Raw genomic sequence first — 21,572 nt, 5'->3', positions numbered from 1 at the left:
GAAAGAGTAAAGTTAAAAGTAAATTATATAATATATAATATAATATATAATAATATATTTTAATATAATTAATAAAACTAAAATATATAAAAAAATTGGTTTTCAGTTTAGTTCAGTCACCAAGCCTAGAAAAAAAACCTGACCATCTAAAATCAAACTGAAATTTCTGTTCGACTCCTTAATCAAACTGTGAACACCCTTAAATTCTCCTCAAATATAATAGAAAAAAAATAGAAGGGCATAATATTACCCACTTATATATATGTAGTATTTTTTAAATATATAAAAATATAAAAGTAACTAATTAATTAAAAAATCAACTATTTGCTCATATTTAATTTTAGGGTAAATTACAATGACCTCTCATGATGTATTGCATAATTATTAATACTCTCTCATTATTTGAAAAATTACCAATAACCCTCTAATTTTAACGGTTGTCTAACGATTGACCAATCCGTTAGGTTTACATCCATTTCTTGTGGTGAACTGACGAAAATATTCAAGTGAACTAAAAATTATAATTTTATTTATTTTGTAATTTTTTATGGACTAAGTGGATAATTTTTAAAAAAATTTCATCCACCCCATTTGAGTTTTTTTATAAGTTTTTATTTTTTCTAAAAAATAAAAAATACTATAGGGTAAAATTGACAATTCCATAAATCCATTTAAGGATTATACAATTCCATCAAATATCAGGAGGTATTTGTAATTTTTTAAACAACGAGGGGATATTCTTAATTATGTCAAACCTCAAGAAAGATTGTTGTAATTTACCCTTAATTTTATTATGTCATTAATGAATTACGTTTTTGTGCAATTATTAGCCAAAATGACTTCCAAAATCACAAATTTGTGAATTTAATTAGTTTTAATTCAATTTTCATAATAAATTGCTAATTATAACTATTAGGCTATCATGTGATTTTTGAACACCTACATTAAAACCATATAGAAAAGAATCTATATTAGATATACTTAGCTACAACAACACACTCAATATGGGTGAATAATTTAAATTTTTATTATTTTTATTTACGTATAAGAAGAAAAAAATATAAAATAAATAACTTATACAATTAATATTTTTTTCATTCTTTTTATTTTAAATGTACATAAATAAAACATTATTAAGAAAAAAATTAAACAAATGGCCATTTTACATAAAAATAGATATGCCTAATGTATTTTGGTTGATAAAACTTTTTGACAATTAAAGTTAGCTATTCTAAGCCCCTCACATTTAATACATTAGTTATCATCGCACACGATTTTTACGAGTTTATAATTTTTTTTTATGTGAGATGATGAAAGAAAATTAAAAAATTGTAAAATAATAAATTATAATTATAAAATCTAGTAAATATGGAGAAATAATGTGAAAGATAAATGTGGAGTAGTGGGTAGTTAAGAGAAAAAAAATTAATTATGAGTTATTAAAAAATATTGATATTACTAATTTGATCAATTTTTTTTAAAGGGAAGAAGTGAAGTAAAGGGTAAATTTGGGTATTCAAAAAGTTTGTTTTGTAATAGTACTAATTAGTTGTCGTGGCAAATCATTCTTACGTGTATATAATAAATAATATTTTACGCATTAAATATATTATAACTAAAATTAAAATAGATAAATAAATAATCACATTTAAGAAATAAAAATTGATGTGGTGATGCTATAAATCATCATTTGAGTGTGAAAAATATATTTCTATATTAGTACATATATAGATAAATATTTGGGAAAAATTACACATTTTTTCCAAAAAAAAATTAAAATTACACTTGTACCCCATTTGAAAATTTTCGAATTATATAAATATAGTGTGTGAGTGTGTGTAAGAGAGAGAGAACTAGGTTAGTGTAAACGGTAATATTTTCGGTTTTATATTACACGTGTAAGGTAGTTATTGGTGGCCAAGAAATCCATTCTAATTGGGTACCAGATGATCGGAGAGCATTCTAAGTTATAATGTTCATATTATATCATATCAGACAAAACAAATTTCAGTCATACTGCACACACTACACACACATACAGTTTCTTTGCTTCGTTTTTCTATAATTTTCACACGATTGATCGATGGATTGCTTGAACCCATTAGAGCCAGCGGCGGCTGAATCGCCGTATGAGGTGTTGCTGAGGGCGGTGTTATTGATACCGGTTTCTCACTATTTATTGGGATTATCGTTGATTGTTGTTGTGTTTCTGTATAATTTTCTTGAAATTCATATCCTGCAAGATTTATTCACCGGATTGAGGGGACAGAAAGTGGTTTTGACTTTCCATCCTTCCTCTCAACTCTACCGCGATGTTGTCTCAAAGTGTAGAATTCTTCATGGCAGGTATGGGACTCGTCGAAACCTGGATTGACGAATCGAAAGTTGTCTATTTAGTTCAGCGTAGCTGCATGTTTTGTTTGGTGGGTTTCTCGTGTTTTTGCTTATGTCTTTCTTGCTTCCTGTGCTGTCGGCAATAGGTATTTATCAACTCCATGGTTATGTAGTCCGCATCTTCAGACTGTATTTTTGCATTTTTTGGGGAATTCGCCTGTTCTCAGTTATAGAAGGTGAAGTTTGATTTCTTGCTTTTCAGTTTCTTGAATTCTGAAATGGATTTTAGAAAGTGAGTTGGTACTTTTGAGTATATATATGGACTTGTCGAAATTTGGTGTGTTGGATCAGGCAATTTGCTATGGTCTCTTGTTGATGTTGCAGAAACTAGTACTAATTCAATGAAGTATGCAGACAGATTTTTATTACCTCTGATGGTGGAACACTAGCATTAGATTGGGTGAAGAATGTACAAGGTAACAAGCTTTTGCCTCTCTTGTGAATCTCATGACCTATGAACTATGTAGGAAAAAAATATTATATGCTGAAAAGAATGTTGGTAATCTAATTTAATGGCCATATTCTATCTAGAGTGATATCATCTATCCTAAGACATGTAATAGGGGATATATGTTTCTGACACCTCGGAGTTTCATGATCCTCACACATTTGATATTAAAAATTGGGAAGGATATTAGACTATGTTTACCCTAGTGGCCTATGTAAGGCATGGACCTTTGTTTATAATCATTAGTTATGTAATTTGAGGAAAGGACAAGTAATTTAAGTGGTTATTTGACAGTTCAAAAATGTTTCCAAACTAATTGATGTCTGTATATAGTCTTAACAGTTGCCCTATATTGGTGAGTAATGGTTCAATGTACTCTCTTTACACTAATTGTAACTTAATCATCATCTGTAACTGGCTCACTTGCTTTTAACTGGTATATATTTTTCTTACACACTCTTTATGAGTAACCATATTAAAATCTGGACCTGAAACTGTCCTTAATTTAACAAATAGTTGATGCATTTTTTATGACTCTGGATGGATTACATACTTTTCCCGTTAATTAAAGGTTTTCAGTTTCTTGGATTGGCTGATTCCAGTTCTGATAGTTTTTAACAGATATTGGCCTTTTTCCTTTTAGTTAAGAATCTGGCCTATCAAGTGAATGATGTGGTGGAGCAAGATGATAAGAAGCCCATTCTGATCATCATTCCTGGCTTAACAAGTGATTCAAATTCTGCTGTAAGTCATCTGGATCATTTGACCATCCTTTTTCCATTCTCTTACTCGGTCAATACAAACGTGCCTGCTCCATAAAAGGCTGCTCATATCATTCATGGTTTAATGCATGAGGCAGACAATTCCTCATCCTTGTAAGTTAGGAGTAGATGTATTTTGAATTGTGGGTTTCTTTTGAATTTCTTCTTTGTCGTCTGGTCACTGCCTATCTCCCATGAGAGAGGAGATTGTAGGACTTCAGCAGTCATCTAGTCACATGCATATTTTTTTGTCTCATATTTTCTTCTTAAACCTACCTTGGATAACTACACACATTACTTTATGTACAAGTGAAACCAGAGCATAGTTGTTCAGATAAGTTTTGATTGTAGTTAATGATAAGTGCTGCTCAAATGCGCCAGGATTTGAACAGCATTAATGCTGTAAGCGCAGAACAATTATAATGTTAACCATGAAATTGACCAGCATAAATCTTTGCTGTTTTATGTGGTGGTTTGATTTTTAAGGTTTATGCTTGACCACATTTCTTCTAAGAAAACTATACATCCTTTGAGGATTATTTTGTTGTGTCCAAAAATTATGGCGAAGTACTAGTACTAACATTTTATTAGTTACTGCATAAACAAATAAGTAATGGACTATTATTGTGATGATGCGTTCCTTAACAGATGTATAGTTTGATGGCCATTAATAATTGTGATTTTTTAATTATCTTTAGTCTTTACAATGGCCATTAATAACAAACACATATTGTTGCTTGTTAGAAGATATGGGGGACTATTATTTTCATATCTCTAACATGGTTCACATTGGCATATTGCACTATTTCCCCACTCCTTATGTCTTTCTTTTGACCAATACCATCTTTTTCGTCAATGTATCTATTCAAAGTCAAGATATTATGCCAAGGTAGCATGCAATACAGTTGTTTTCCTCTTTGGAGTTTTATGATCTATACAATCACTGATGAAAGACTTAGACTTTGACATGTTCACTTCACGTCCAACAGGAAAACATTGATCTTTTTTACTTATTTTCACTGTCTTTACATGTGTAATTTTATATTAGGAGATACAGTAGGTACTTGGAGTTTTGTAATTCCAAATATAGTAGCCAGTGGACTATTGCCCTTTTTCCAATCCATACCTTTAGTTTGGCCAATATCACCTTTCTGCAGCGTCTCTTATGTGGAAGTACATTTTAGCTCTACTGAAATTTACTAAGCAATATTTCCAATTTAGCATTATTTGCACATACTTCCGCGTTGAAGTTTGATTATTTCCATAATCTGTTGTAAGAGAAAAATTAGCATTCTCTTATTTCCTACGCTTGTTGAGTTAGCCCATTTGCTTTCTTTCATCCTGATCCATGGTATTTTTATGCAGTATGTCAAACATCTGGCTTTCAGCATGGCTAAACATGGCTGGAATGTTGTTGTGAGCAATCATCGCGGACTTGGGGGTGTATCAATTACAGTGAGTATAATTCTTGAAATTGATGCATTTGTAATTCTGATAGCTTTAGTTTTGAATAGGGAGATGTGAAGTTCTATTGGAGGTAGTGAGCAGTTAAAATCAATTGCAATTGTACCTTCCAAATTGAAAACTATTATTCATGTACTGGACTTGATTGGGATAATTGTGGCATCACTCTTAACTTTATTGTGCATTAATCATGTTATTAGTCCGATTGCTTCTATAATGCTGGATGGACGGAGGATGTCCGGAAAGTGATTGACCATCTTCACTGCCAGTTCCCGGAAGCTCCTTTATTTCTTGTTGGCACTAGCATTGGTGCTAATATTCTGGTACAAGGATTTCTGACCTATGTGTTAACTTTTTCGCAAGAATGTACTTATAATGTTGTAATTTTACTTTTAGTTATTATTTCATATTGTTGATTTTGTTTTGTGATATTCAGGATTTCACATTTTTTCAGTGTCTTTTTGACCACTTCTTTCTGGTACCTATAAAGCTATAATGTGTATTTTCTGGAGAGGTTTTTGTGTAGATTATTCTTTTCTTTAGGTCCCCATATAATGTGCGGGTTTATGGTTATTGTTGCAACATTGCTAATGAAATTGTTCAAGGTTTGGTTTGACAAAGATCCAGCTTCCTCTGTGTCACTTGGTGGAGACTTGAATGAATGTAACTTCGTTTGTGTTATTTGTAATTATTGCTCCCGCTGTTGCTTATTGGCAACCTGAATAAATTTGACTTGATTAGTTTTACTTGTAACTAACGTTCTCATATTTCTATTGATAAATTTATAGATGCATAAGCCTCAATCTCGAAAGTATTATCATTCTTTTTTGAATATTTTGCTTTCTTGTACACTTATTTTTAGGATCGTATAAGAAATCTGTTAAAAGACAAGTGTGGATGTGAATGCTTCACTTAAGAAAGTGAAAAATATTTACATGGTGATCTTGGATTGTGTGCGGATGCCTGAAATGAACTTCTCTTGAAACTTTGTTCAACAGATTTTTGAGTATGCTTGAAATTGTTCAATGAGGTCTCACTTAATTCATGCTCATACTTTTCCTTTTTGATTAAATTTCAGGTTAAATATCTTGCAGAGGATGGGATAAATGCCCCTATAGTTGGAGCTGCAGCAATCTGTTCTCCTTGGGACCTTTTGGTTTGTTCTATGAATATTTTGTTTTCTTGGATATGTTAAATTGAATTCTAGTCAGCACGGATATATTAACAAGTTTTCTCGGTTACTCCTTCTCTTTGAAATTTTCTCTCTCTATAATCAAACAATTGCATTTTTGTCTCATTCTATTTGTTTGATTTCGTTATATGTTTCTATCTTCCATTCCTTTACTTTTTTTGTCTTTGTTTAGAAGTTATTAATGTAATCCGTACTGAACTTTTGCTAGCTGAATGTTTTATTTATGTGGTATGTATACTAATACTATATATGAGTAGGAAAGGTCGGGTCCTCCTAAGTAATTGCTTTTCCGGTTGCTTTGTGCTCTATGCGGTTGAGCTACCCTAACTTGGATTCTCTTTTATCTTTCCAGATTTGTGACAGATTTATAAACCGTAAACTTGCCCAAAGGTTTTACAATAAAGCTCTGACCATCGGCTTGAAAGATTATGCCCATTTGTATGTCTTCGTTACCTTGTTGTTCTGTTTTCTTATTACATGTCACTTTTGTCATCAAAGTGTTTTCATATATAAGTCCGTACTTCAACATTTCAATGTTCACCTAGATTTCCTCAAACTAGCAGGCTGTTTGATTGAACATGGAATTTTGTAGGCATGAGGATGTCCTTTCTCGTCTATCAAACTGGGAAGGTGTTAAAAAGGTATTTTATGTTTTACAAATCTCTTGAAACTACTATATATATTCTTGTTTGTGCAAAACAGCAGTTTAAAACATGAGTGCTAAGAATTTTTATAGTGGACTTCCAATTTTTGAACTCCATGTGCCATTTTCGATACAAATATTCCCTTAACGTTAATAAAGACTTAAGACAATAGATCGATTGATCGAGTTGAAAATCTGTAGTGGATTTCTCGAATCCCTGGATAGCAGCACATGTTCATTAGATTCACTAGGCAGAATAGCATAGAGGCTGAGGGATGCAGAAGCAGCATAAGTTTATCTTACCCTTTAGTGAAGACAATAGACTGAAATAACACCACGGCATCTCTCTTGCATCTGGAATGTTACTCCAGTTCAGAGAATATATGAAATGAATGAAGTTAATTGCCTTCTCAACTGTAGCTGGTTAATATCTAATTTGTCTTCTCATAACAGCAACCCGGGCTTACCTTGGACCTTCAACCCTCAACTTTACAATTTAAATCCGTGATACTAGTAAAAGAGCAAGTAGTTACAATATAAACTGACATAACAACCAAAATGGCAATGACATAAAGAAGGCATAATGTCTTCCAAAGGCGAAACCTGAATCAAGCTTTTTTTGGCTTGACAATGTTGACATTTCAACAAGAAGTTAACTGACAAAGCTGCTGAAATATGCATTGAAATGCATTATTTCTTTTACATTGATTCTGTTGGAACATAACATTTATTCAAATTTCCAGTCACGTTCAGTTCGCGACTTTGATGATTGTGCAACTCGAGTTCTTGGCAATTATGAGGTAATAACGATTGTCATCTTTTTTCGTTTGGCAAATGCTTGATAGCTGAATCATGTCCCTTTTGCCAGACTGTGGATACATATTACAGGCGTTCTAGCAGTTCTAATTTTGTAGGAAGTGTAACCACACCCCTTCTTTGCATTAGTTCTTTAGATGATCCAGTGTGTACAAGTGAAGCCATCCCTTGGGATGAGTGCAGGTATGTTCTCTGGCTATTAACTTAAATTAACCTTGAGTGTTTGTATTTCTCTTAATGGTGAGAATAGATAATATGATGAAAAATTACTATTCAATATGAAAGAGATAAATTACAGAGGACAAAAAAACAAAAGTTTGCTTTTGAAAACTTACATTCAGACCCTATGATGCTAATAAGTCCTATACTGAAAATATTTTCTTACAGTGTAATTAGCTTTTACCAACATTATTCAACAAAAATAAATAAGAAGATACTAATTAATCTTAACTAATAGAATTGTCAATAGTTTTTAGGTATTCAAACACTTAATCAATAATCATTTTTTGATTAATTAAGTATTTAAGTATCTTTATCATTTAGTATTTAAATATTTTTGTCAATAACTTTTTTTTTTAAGAATTTGACTGAACATTATAAGTAAATTAAGAAAAGGGTTAAATATATTTTGCATCCTTGAAGTACGTTACCCTCATCAATTACCTCGTAAATGAAATAAGCCTTCATTTACCCCCTATCTTTGGATAATTCTTTAAATTTATAAAAATACCCTAGACTATTAATAATAAGATACATTAACATTAATGCCCTCTATTGTTAAATATATCAATCAATTTGAAAAGTTTACCAACTACAGTGTTTATAAATTTATTAAGTACAAAATAATTATTTTAAATTTGAGTGTATAAATAATCGTATTTATAATTAGAAAAAGTTTAAAATTCATTAATTTTAAGTTAACGAACAAAAATGCATTTTTGCATATTAAAATTCTACTCATTGGTATTTTAGGGTATGGTATAAGCTTTACGCAAACCAAAAAATTAAGGTAAATTATATTTGCCATCCGAACTATTCATGTTTTTACACTTTGCTACTGAAACTTCTTTTTGTGTCAACTTACCATATCAAATTTACGAAATTTGCTCATTGCTAAAGTATGTAAAGGGCACGTGTACTAACTACTGAGGGGAGGGTATGACTAAGTATGACATGTCTAATATCCTCAACTACAGTCCTAGCAAGTGTGTCATATGTACGGCTAGTATGATGAAAGATTCGTTGATTCCGTTCTTGCCATAAGTGATACACTAACGACGCCAACAGTGCGCGGTATGAGGAGTTGATGACGTGTTTCCCCCCTCCATTTAAGCGACATCAACTTTACGGCAATATTCCACAATCGAATAGGCCATTGGACCCGTACAGTCTTCCAAATATCTGCAATGCACTGACGGACATAATGACACTAAAAGAAAAATGCTCATGTGTCTCAGAGATTCCGTCTTGGCAAAGAACACATGGCCCACCGGTGTGGTGTAGCCATGGTTTGTCAAGAGTAAATAACTTCCCCAAAATGGCAAGCCATAAGATAAATTGGTTGCGGGGAATTTTGAAAGGACCTAAGAATAGTGAAGTCCAGCCTACCTTGGGTCATTGAGTACAAAAGAGGTGGTACGCTGCCGCCGTTGTAAAAGAACAACCATTCAAGCACTAAATAATATCGATCTTCCCCATCATGGATGATAGGCAGAAGGTGAATGATCGCCACAAATTCATTAGTGAGTGGCGGCCAGCTCCATTCCCCATCAGCAATGATCGAGTGTAGGAGTGTAGCCGGGGATGTTCGTAACGGTCGGGCCAGTAGGATCAATGAGCCAAGGGTCCTGCCAAAGGGAAAATAAATTCTCATTATCAACCCAAAAGTCGATATAAGGTAATAGCCATAGTTGGAGAGCAAGAATTTGCCGCCACCCCCACGGCCCCTTCTGTCACTTACTATCTAGATAATGTCAGCTCCAAGTCGAGTATGGAATAACCAATCAACTTAGATGGAGTCCTGTTGTCGCACAATAATCTTCCATAAATGCTTAGAGCTCGATTTAGGGCTAAGATATCCCTAAGACCGAGGCCCCCCTCCCCCATTAGCCTACAAATAAGTGTCTAAAAAACTTTTGGATAGCCCGTGCCTGTGGTATCCTTCCAAAGAAAGGTACGTAAGCGTTTCTCAATCTCACGAATCACCGTTTTTGGTAAGATAAATGGCGCTGTCCAATAAGTGTGAAATGAAATCAGTACGGATTTGATAAATTGCAGCCTACCGGCAAATGTTAACCAAATTCCTTCCCATCCTCGAATTCATTATCAATTTTTTCCAAGAGTGGAATGCAGTCCTTGATTGTGATACAAGAGGAAATAAGGGGAAGGCCGAGGTAACAAAGAGGTAGCTCTCCCTCTTGGAATGATAGGAGGGTGAGTAACCTGTCACGGAGTCTGTGTGCTGCATTAGAGATAATAATGTGGCTCTTTTGTGGATTGACACATAACCTAGAAAAGTGTTGCAAACGTGTCCAGACCCTTTTTAAACAACACCAATAGACGATTCATCGGCTCTACAAAAGAGAATAAGGTCATTAACAAAGCCAAGTTGGAATAGGCCAATCGCTTCACACTTCTAATGAAATGAGAATCCGCCATCCTAATCGATAAGTTGTTGTAGAATCATCCGTAGCACCTCCATAACAAGGACAAATAAATAAGGGACATATAGTCCCCTTGGCGCAACCCTCGTGCCCCCTTGAAGTAGCCGTGTGCAGTGCCATTAAGACAGACTGAATAAGCAGGCGTGGTGACACACTCCTCTATCCAACTGATAAAGGTCCCCGAAAATCTAAATAGATACAACACAACCAGTAAGAAGTCTCATTCTACTGTATCGTGTGCCTTTCATGAGTCCACTTTTAGTGCACATCTTGGTGGAACGCGCTGTTGCTTATAACCAGATAAAAGCTCCTGGGCTAGCTTCTTGTCGCTGATCGACCTGCTTGGCACAAACGCGTTCTGCGAGGGACTGATTAAATCATCCAGGACGACACGCAGATGCTGTACTAAAATCTTTGTAATCACCACTTTTCAACCAAGCCATTTTTGCACGTTGCTGTAGCATATGTTGTTCAAGCCGAGTAGCCAACAGTAGAATCAACTTGCAGCAATGCTCCAATTGAAGTAGCAGTAAATTATGACAGTCTAACTGCAGGAGAGATTAGGCTATATGGAGAAAAGCTTTTGCCATATGGACGTTAGCCGCCAGATCCCCCTTGTTCCTTCGTTGCTTCCGAAAGATAGGTTTAAGGGCCCTCAATTTTCAGGTTACCGCATACATAGCACTTCCCACAATGTTGTGCTGCCACACATTTGCACATAAGGAGTGAATTCTGAAGATGAGCTAGAAAATTATCAAACCGGAACATACTTACAGTAGATTGAGCAGGAGTACCACGTATAACCAATGGAGAATGGTCAGATGTACATGGTGTAAGACATTCATAGTGCACAGATAGCCACTGCACCAACCACCGATCATTGACTAGAAACCGATCTAGTCTCTTTCAGAAACTGCGACTGTCATTGCTACAGTTGTGCCATGTGAATCTCTCCCCCTGCATAGGAAGATTGAGAAGACCCGTGTCGTGAAGGCACTCGAGGAAATCTGCCATGGCTAACCTTATATCACCTGAGTTGCCACACACTTCACTCGAGGACAGTGTTAAGTCGCCACTAACCAGCCAGGGAAACTCATCAATTCCTTGGGCTAGGCGACCGATATCCCGCCACACGATACCCCGCCACAACTCTCGACGCACGCCCAGGTTATTTGCACCACAAACAATGTTAAATAGCATATGTATATTCAGCAAACGGATAAGAATACGACAGTGTATATGTTGAGGCCCAACATCTAGTACCTCACAATTAGCCCAATCATCATCCCAAGCCATCCAGATACGAGTTCCCGAACCCGTATAATCAACAAACCATTTCCAACGAGAAAGCAGTTGCGTTTGAATGCGAGTATTCGGAGTAGTCACCCTAGTTTCCAATAAACCCACAAAAGCCAAATGTTAATCAGTAACAAGGTCACTAACAGATACCTGATGGTCTCGGCGGTTTAGGCCCCGCACATTCCACACTGCTGCATTAATCATCATCAAGCGGGTGTGGGGCTGAGTTGATTAGGACCATTCGAGGAATGTTTTGCAATAGTACCGTCAAACAGAAGAGCATCAAACGCATTATGAAAGACTACCTCAGTACCTTGGCTATCTGGCTTCGGAGGCTCCCGCTCCGCCTCCCTCGGTCGCACTGGTGGTTCAGGTGGAGCAGCAGAGGCGGCTCGGCCCGCAGCTTTGGAACATAGACATGCACCGGCTTCGTTGGAGGTGGTTTAGCTATAGGGCAAGACGTCTTAGAATGACCCAAAGTAGCGTAGTGGGTACACTTTGATGGTAACCATTCATACTCCATATCGATTTTATGCGGGGTCTCACCCCCTCCTCATCTGGTGCCAAATAATGAGATGTTTAGGCAACTTAGAGAAGACGTTAAGCATGACACAACACGAGCGAAGTCCAGTCTCGTGCATGCCATGGTGATGCTATCCGGATAGAGGGGTTTCCCAACACCATTGGCGACCGTACTCAAGCCCTCTATGGTCCACAATTCCACCGGTAAGTGTCGGAGCTTAATCCACACTGGAACTTGAGTATGGGTATGTTTACGAAGTGCCATGCCCAGTTCCCATCGTTGTAGAACTATCGGTTGTCCTTGGAACTACCATGACCCACCTTCGATAACCTCTTCCATAGCCGCCTTCGTTTTGAATTGGAAGAAGTAAATCCCGTGATCATATAATTTATCATATAAAACACAATTTTATCGTAATTTATTTCGTGAATTAACTCTTAGTTTTAACTAAATTCTTATTAACCTGAAAGGAAAAATGAATTTTATCATTTTTAAATATTTAATTATCAAATAAAAAATTACAAGAGAGAAACTAAATAAGAATCTGTCTCTCCCTTTATCTTTTTGCTTTTTTTAGATTTTGTATTTTCCCTCCTCTTCAGTCCACTCACTAGCCTACACACCCCCATCCGAACATGGATGTGAATGACTTTACAAAGAAAATAAAAATATTGTACAAGTTAAAAAATAAATACATAAATGTATAACATTTTTAATATATTTATATTATATATGCTTGCATAAATATATATCTTTTCTATATTTAGTACAATATGATGTATTATGTTTGTAAGTACAAAGCTTTTAAATGTACATGTTACTTTAGCATTCAAAAAAGGGTAAATTACATTTTGCAATTCAAACTATACACGTTTTACATTTTGCCATCGAAACTTTTTGTTTTTTTTGTGTTAATTTACCATCTCAACTTTGAAAAATTTACACTTTGCCATATATGATCAATTTTTTGTTGATTTTTTTTGTCAAAAAAGCATCATATGATGTGTGCATATGTAAAAAATGTCACATCAATATAACTCTTAAATATCACATGTGCACTGCATGCTATGTTCGAAAAAAAACTCAGTTGAAAAATAGTTATAAATGGAAAAGTGCAAAATTTCATAAAATTGAGATGGTAAGTCGACACGAAAAAATATTTAGATGCCAAAGTGTAAAAACGATCACAACTCAAATGGCAGAATATAATTAACCCTGCAAAAAAACAAAAAATAGTTTATTGTCAACCCACTTGGGAATAGTCAAACACATGAGTGATAAGTATAGTGGCTAATCCATACTCTTAGAAATACGGATTCCCTAAGGAATGATGATTCCTAATGATTAATTATACCACTCATGATTAGGATTAAACTTGATAATGAAATTCCATTCAATCTCATCCCTATACACCAGTCATGTTGTAAGAATAATTTTAGGTTTGCATGCGTATTAGAGGTCCTCGGATTTTTTGTGTATATTTTCTTTGGTGGATTACATATGTGGGTGCATATGGTGTTTATGTGTGTATATGTATATATATATATATAGGAGATACAAATACAGTTAGTTGGAGAGAAAATGTCGCATAAATGTATATATACACATATATATAGGAGGAGATGAGAGGAGAGACAAAAGTTTTCTTTTCTTTTTTTCTCCTTAATTTGAATACTATTTTTTTGTCCTTGCAATAATAATATATTGGTTAGTTTTTCCTCTTTTTTGGCTATTTCTCAGACCTGTTAAAACATAATTCTTACAATATCAACTATTTTTTTGGCCAACAATATTGATAAGAGGTCTACATGTAGTTTTACAATTGAAAGGACAAATTTTAATATTATATGAAGCCTTAGGTTGAGGAATCTGTAAGTAGTTGTTTGCCCTTGCATCAAGAAAATCTTGTGACAATATACGAGTCTTAAAACAGTGTAACCACTAATTAGATGGCATTCAATTTGTTTTCGTGATACTGAAATTTGACTATAGACATATATGTATAATAGAGTTTTAAATTTAATTTGTTAAAAATGTTGTTCTAGAAGCGATGAAAACATACTATTGACTTATATATGTTTCTTTGTTTTCTATTCTTTTATATGCTTAAAAAATGCATGTGTTGTGCTGCCAATTCATACAAATATGCAGGTTGAATACTAATGTTGTCTTGGCTGTTACACAACATGGAGGACACTTACCCTTTTTTGAGGGCTTAACTGCAAAAAGTGTCTGGTAAGTTACAATATAAATATATTGATAGTTTTATTCGGTGGCTAAGCCCTAAAATTTATATTTGTTTGCTAGATTCCTATTTCCTAGCTCCATGATTTTATGAAGTTAACTTCTTGAAAATAATGACTATGAGTAATTTGCAGAGCCATTTTCCTTGCATTATATTTTCCTAGCATCTCTATCATATGTTAAAGAAATATAAGCTATAAATACATGGTGAGCTTTCTTTATATGGTTAACTTTCTCCTTTTTAAAAAATAAACATCTTCCGGAATTTGTATTGTATGCTTAACTATAAGTAGAGTGTTCAGAAGTAGGGGTGCAACATTATTCGATCTTTACAGGGCATGATTGGTATGACCTGATTCTCCTGTGTTACGATAGTGCATTAAGTGTTCCTTTTGACTTAAGGTTCCATAGTAGCTTTGTACGTTGGGCGGCTATAATTTGATCATGGTTGAGGCAACTATGGTTCCCTCTGTAGTTGTAAAAATAATATTCTAGACATAGTTGGAGCATGCTTGGAGATTGGTGAATTCCAAAATAGGATCTGTTGCTTATCATGAGATGAAGAAAAATTCTCTGCATTATGTTCTCCAAACCCTTGGCCACGTTAGTTGATCAAATAAGAAAGGAGTTTTCTATGTTATAAATGAGCAGCACAAGTATACAGCGGATAGACACATACATATGGGATCCGTATTCTAGAGTTTGTTAGGAGATTGGCTTGATGGAATGACTGCATTTGCATGAAACTCGTAACTTAATAATTCACTCTCTAGTGTTATGGAACATTGCTAGGTGACCACCCATGTGCAATGTGTACTCTTTAATGAAAGGGTTAATCAAGAATGATTAATTAACATGAGGTCCTACACAAATCATGAAAGAATTCTTGGAATTAATTAATTGAATTAATTTATGGAGAATATGGGAATTAGTTTAAGAAGTATTTAATGATTTATAAAATATATCCGTAAGGAATTAAATTTGGAGGCTATATTTTATAGGATCACAATGATTCATTAATTTGATTAATTAAAATTTGTAACCAATTAGTTGTGATTTATTGGTTAGGGCTTGTAATTAATTGATTAGGTCTTGTGTTTAATTCAGGTATTAAATATCATAGGTCTAATGATAGCTTGGGTTCTTTTGTGAATTAATTGAATTTGGAATTGGTCCAATTGGAAATTGAATGCAAGTCTAAGCCCACAAGGCAAGATAGAATACCATTCATTGTATCTAGACAAAGTTTGTCTTCATCTTTGGAAGATGAAAAAGCAAGGTTGATCTTTGTTGAGTAAAAATTACCTATAAAGAGGGTACATCAAGATGATAGAGTATAACACATTCATTTTATCTAGATAATGTTGTTCTTGTCTCTTGTTTGCAAAAGGGGGTTGGTTGATAGCAAGACAATGTTTTTGATAACATTATTTTTTCATAAGCTACAAAGTCTAGCTCTTGTTCTTCCTCTCTTGCTAAGCTCTCAGCTGCCCCTCTAGAATACAATATTTCTTAAGCTAGATAGTTTAGCTCTTCCTCTTCCTCTTTCGCTCCAATAAAGAGAAGAGTTCTCTTGTTTTTCTCCATAGATTAAAATATTGATCTACCATCATTCTACTAGTAAAGGATTGTAGGAGATTATATCATAGGTGGTGTGGACTATCTTCAATACTTGTGTGTTCCTATCGTCAATGGTTTAACCTTGCCAGAGGACTAGTAACTGTTTTCCACCATTTGCTTGGATGGGAACCGTTTTTGAGAATGTTCACATCATCTACATCAACAGGAGTGCACCAAAGGGTATTTCCAAAACATCCAATTGACATCTTTATACATGATATTTGCTTGGTAGTAGCAATGGGAATGGGCAATTTGATCGCTACTTGCAATATTATTTTGTAATTTAAATTTTAATTTCCTCTGCATTTAACGTTTTGGAGGGAATACACTAGCGTTCCTATTGTGAATGATAAACGAAATAGTTCCATCTTCTTGTTCCACCATTTGCTTGGAAAGGAGTTATTCCTAATAATGTTCATCTCATCTACATTAATCAGAGTGGATCAAAGGTTGATTTCTCTTAACCATTCAATTGACATCCTTTTATGGATGAGATCCGCGTCGTAGTACCAACGATATGGGCGATTTAATCGCTAATCGCAATATTGTTTTGTAATTTCAATTTTAATTTTTGTTACTTTTAACATCTCGAGGCTTATACAAAACTAATAGTGCACCTATGATGAAATCCACCTCGACCTTAAGCTAGTAGATGTTATTATGGTAGATCAACTAATGATCTATGAAGAAAAATAAAGGAACTCTTCTCTTTTGAAGTTGAAGAGAAAACTAGAAGAACAAAGAAGAAAAGCTAGACATCCTAAGTTGGAGAGGGGACTGAAGCTAGAGAGCAAAAGAGGGACGGATAAGAGTTTTGTCATTAATAGAATGAATTATCATCTTATCTCTTGTTTTGTTATCCCCTTTTTATAGACAAGTTTTTGCCTTAGCATAGATTAACTTGTCTAGGTACAATGCATGTCCTACTCTTTTGTCTTGATGTCCCCTCTTTCAAAGACAAGCTTTTCCCTTAACAAAGTTCAACTTTGCTTCTTCATCTTTTAAAGATAAAGATAAACTTTGTCTAGATATAATGAATATTATTGTTATCTCTTGTCTTGTGGGCTTTGGGTTTGTGTTCAATTTTCAAACCAAATCCAAATTCAACTAATTCCCAATTAATTGGATTCATGTTTGATTAAACTTATGATGTTTAATTCTCTAATTAAACACAAGCCCAAATCAATTAATATGATTAATTAACTTACAAGCTCAACTAATTAATCATTAATTGGTAACAAGTCTTAATTAATTAAATTGATTAATATTTGTAAATTCCTATCACATAAGCTCAAAATTAAACAATTCTTATGGATCGATTTCATAAATCATCTAATGAATAAATTAATTTAACTCCTTAAATTAATTGACATCTTTATAAATTAATCCAATTAATTAATTCGAAGAATTCTATACTAAATTGTATGTGACTTTTTAGATTTACCATTGAGTTAAATTTGGGCTTGTATCACATACAAGTTAATTGACAACTAATTTGCACCTATTTAATTAATTACTATATATTAACTCCTTAATCCAAGAGTTCCCATTGCCTGTGGGTATTTAGCATTGGTTCATGGTACTAAAGAATAGGTGAATCTAAGCAAACCTGTAAGTTTCGAGTTCTATGCAAATATAGTCCTTCCATCAAGCCAATCTCCTGATCAAAGTCAAGGACACAGAATTGCAATCAGTCCCCATTTACGACTTCAATATCTATGTATCCACTCTACACATTGTATTTCTCATTTATCAACATAAGAAACCTCTTTCCTAAATCGAGATTCTTCATCACGCAATGGGTCTATATTGAAACTCACCAATCTCCATGCATGCTCTGACCATGTCTAAAACATAACTTCTTACAACTATAGAGGGAACCTTAGTTGTGTTAACCATGATCAAGTCATCTTATGTACAAGGCTACTGTAAAACCTCAAATCAAAGGACTACTTAATGCACTATGGTATCCAAAGAGAATCAGGTCATACCGGGTGAGGCTTCCATATAAAATCTCCTGTAGGCCAGTTCACTGAAACATGATTTAGCTGATAATTTTCAATGTAAAAACACTTGGAATCCACTTGTTCAGTTCCTCATACCATACAATCTTGTTCTATGGTTTCATGTTGTGAATTAGCATGGGATGTTAATTCTGTTGCAAAGACTTATCAACAATTTCTCTAGTTTCCTTGAGTTTCCTTTCAGTAATTTTCTCTTGCAGGTGGGTAAGGGCTGTTGATGAATTTTTTGGTATTCTGCAATCTAGCCCTCTGAGTCACCGGAAAAAACAGGTGAAGAAAACAATTGCTGACTTAGATTTATCCTGAAAAGTCCTCTTCCTGATTTATTTGCATAGGCTCATTCATAAACCTGCAAGCAGCCAACAACTAGAAAAGTAATATTTGGTTTCTTAATTTTCGCAAGTATTGTTTACTACAAAACTAAAATAAGTAGTGTCTAGGAACTGAGTCCCTGCATGCAGATCTCAGATCTAAGATCTAATATGGAATAACCATTTGGCAAGATAGGAAAATTGTGTATTATATCAATTGCTATCCAGCTAATAATTCCCTGCATAGCTGTGAAACTCATTAATTCTGTAAAGTCTTCTAAAGTTTTCCTCATGAAAAACACAAAGATGCAGTCGACATTTACCAAATTATTGATTAGAATAAGACTAATGTGTAGCATCTTCTATCCTTCAAATTATGTTGAGCATTTATTGTTACAGTTTCCTCAAATCACATTCCTGTAACTATTTTTTGAGTTATTGTGGTGGGGGTAAATCCATCTGAAGTCATTTGAAAATTTTCACAAAAATCCTTCTCTCGATTTAAAAAGTTCTTCCGTTCAAATATATACTAATATGATTTGTCAATTGCAGACGCCAGATCCCGCTACCAGTCCTCTAGATCCATCCATCGATCAGGCTCCGTATGTGCATGTTAAGGAAGATGGCATGGTCAGTGCTGCAAACAATCAAGTAGCTGAAATAGAAGTACAACACCAAGAAAATATGGATGAAAACAAGAGCGAAGAGACACTCCATGCCGAGCCAAATGTCCAAGAAAAACAAAACACAAAAGTCGAACTTACTCAGCCCCCAGATGTTGCTCGTTCACCAGAACAAGATATCACTGACATAGTCGCTCCTGTGAAGAGATGCTTAAATCAGCTTTCACGTCAAAATCGAAAATCTTTGTGGCTGCTTGCCTACATTGCAATATTAACCACTTGGCCAGTTGTGGGTTCTGCTCTTTCAGTTTTCCTCAGGAAAAGATTTCAAGATTTACTCTCCAGAGTATCAGGTAAAAGGTAAGCGTCAACACTGAGGCACGCTTTTCTCGTGCTCACCACGTATTGTGGGAGGTACGCTTTACTGTCATTAAGACGGAGATTTCTGTATCTTCAGCAAATACAGACAAAAAAATGTTGTTAACTAGAATGTTATCTGTGACAAGGAAGAATCATCCTTGTCGTCAAGAACCTTGCATGCATTATGTCAGGTAGCAAAGAAGATCCCTTCTGGCTTCAAAAGGGATGTCTCGTTTCATGAATAAATGTACTATAATATGCAAGAACATTGTTGATGGACTTACACAGGATAAAGTGGAAACATCTGAAGGATAAGTTATTTGATGATGATCTGGCTGCAAGTAGTACTGGTTGTAACACTTGATGCATAATCTCCACTAATAGTAATGTGTTTGAATATGACATCTCAGGGAGAAGTAGCAAGCAAACTCAAAATTCGGCCAGCAGTCAAAACTGACCAAATTGATTCCCAATGCTGCTCCAGTAAAATTGCCTCTCTAGATTTGTGTAAATATCCAATACTGCTTTAATTTTATATTTATATTGATTCGGAACTAAAAGTTTCAAATCTATAGTAGTAACTCCAATGTACTTGTTTCAATAATTTTATATCTCAAAAAGTTTCAAATATTTATATCAGCAGCATTAGAATGGGTTTTTATATATTTTAATATGGAGTCATTTGTTTTCCAAATTTTTCGTTCAAATTTAAATCCATGCATTCAAACGGAGCCGTGGGGAAAACATCAAATACATTACTCAGCTATTAAGTAACTACTATGATTGTAGGGAATAACCCTCCAGTGGTATTTCTTTCAAATAATAGCCTATCAACTATTACAGATGAACGGAGTACGAAACTCCTCAATATTACAGGCCGAAAATAACAAATATTACAGAACAGAATATAACAAAGAAACAGAAAGAAATAGAACAACGAATCAACTGTTTGGATGTGGCTCAGGAGATAGAGCCAGATCCAATCTTAAAGGGACACGGTCACAAATACCGCACCCAACCACACACGGCAAGCCCCCACGGTTGCTCCACAACACTCGGCACCCAACCAAGACCCGAACACAAAGATCGGACACTCTCACTTTCACAAAGAACACTCTCAGAGTAGATATCACGAAGAACAAGAGTAGAAAACAGATTTCCTTTTTCCGGCCGAGACTTTTAGGGGAAATGGAACCTCCGTATTTATAGGCTAGAAATCATCCGGAGATATAGTTTGTTAGGCGGTTTCTGCGGTTTCCTAAGAGCCATTAGGTTGGCCCTTAGAAACCGCCGGAAACGGACGGGAGAGGAAGACCGAACGGACATCTCGGTTTAGAGAGAGAGAGAAGGAGGAAGCGGCGGAACCGAATGGAGAGAGAGAGAGAACTGATTAGGGTTTGAGGATAAGGGGGTACATATATTAGTCAAACCGGGTCGGGCAGAGTGGAGCGGGTCGGGTACCGGGTTGGGGCCTCCAGGTGGTAATGGGCTTGATGTGGGTGGGCTTCCGGATTTGGGCCACTTTTTCTAACATACCCCACCTTGGACCAAATACCCAATGGTATAGGTCAGGGGTTTATGGATTTGGTTTTCTCATCATTGCCAATAAATACTCCAAGGTTGTACCTGCAATATAAACAACACTAAACAGCACAGAGGTATCAGTCAGGATTTAATAAGAGTATTTTTAAGCACTTACAGAATTTTTCGATAGGCAAGCACTTTGTACCCATGTCTGCAGGATTTTCATCTGAGCTAATCTTTTCTAATTGTATCTTATTTTTTCCGACAATGTCACGAATGAAATGATACCTAACATCTATATGTTTCGTCCTATCATGAAAGACGGGGTTTTTACATAGCTGAATTGCTGATTGACTATCAGAGAAGATCACAGGTTTTTTCTTTAAGAAACCAATTTCATTTAGAAGCCCACTAAGCCATAGTGCTTCTTTAAAAGCCTCTGTTGTAGCAATGTACTCAGCTTCAGTTGTAGATAAAGCAACAATATGTTGAAGTTGGGATTTCCAACTAATGCATGAATTGAAAAATGTGAACATGTAGGATGTAGTGGATTTACGACTGTCCCTATCATTGGCATAATTCGAATCTACATAACCAATGAGATGTGCATGAGCAGAATGTTTTGAAAATTTAATACCAACATTTTCAGATCCACGCAAATAT

At 34.9% G+C, this 21,572-nt stretch overlaps 1 protein-coding gene across 2 annotated transcripts; it reads left to right on the top strand.

Moving 5' to 3' along the window:
• LOC105172538 (embryogenesis-associated protein EMB8-like) lies at positions 1,995-19,729 on the top strand. Of its 2 annotated transcripts, XM_011094018.2 has the most exons (14): positions 1,996-2,346; positions 2,481-2,570; positions 2,749-2,810; positions 3,486-3,586; positions 4,969-5,058; positions 5,268-5,390; positions 6,146-6,223; positions 6,612-6,697; positions 6,852-6,900; positions 7,646-7,702; positions 7,771-7,901; positions 14,355-14,438; positions 18,292-18,361; positions 18,955-19,729. In XM_011094018.2, exons 1-14 carry the CDS (start codon positions 2,084-2,086, stop codon positions 19,387-19,389), a joined length of 1,719 nt encoding a protein of 572 aa, XP_011092320.1. In that variant the 5' UTR covers positions 1,996-2,083; the 3' UTR covers positions 19,390-19,729. The 2 variants fall into 2 exon arrangements, with proteins under 2 accessions (XP_011092322.1, XP_011092320.1); XM_011094020.2 differs by lacking the exons at positions 5,268-5,390; positions 6,146-6,223 and having other exon boundaries at positions 1,995-2,346.

This window comes from Sesamum indicum, linkage group LG10 (assembly GCF_000512975.1).
Source record: "Sesamum indicum cultivar Zhongzhi No. 13 linkage group LG10, S_indicum_v1.0, whole genome shotgun sequence".
Lineage (NCBI taxonomy): Eukaryota > Viridiplantae > Streptophyta > Magnoliopsida > Lamiales > Pedaliaceae > Sesamum > Sesamum indicum.
The sequence above is the reverse complement of the archived record's forward strand: the minus strand, read 5'-3'. Positions and strand labels throughout refer to the sequence as shown.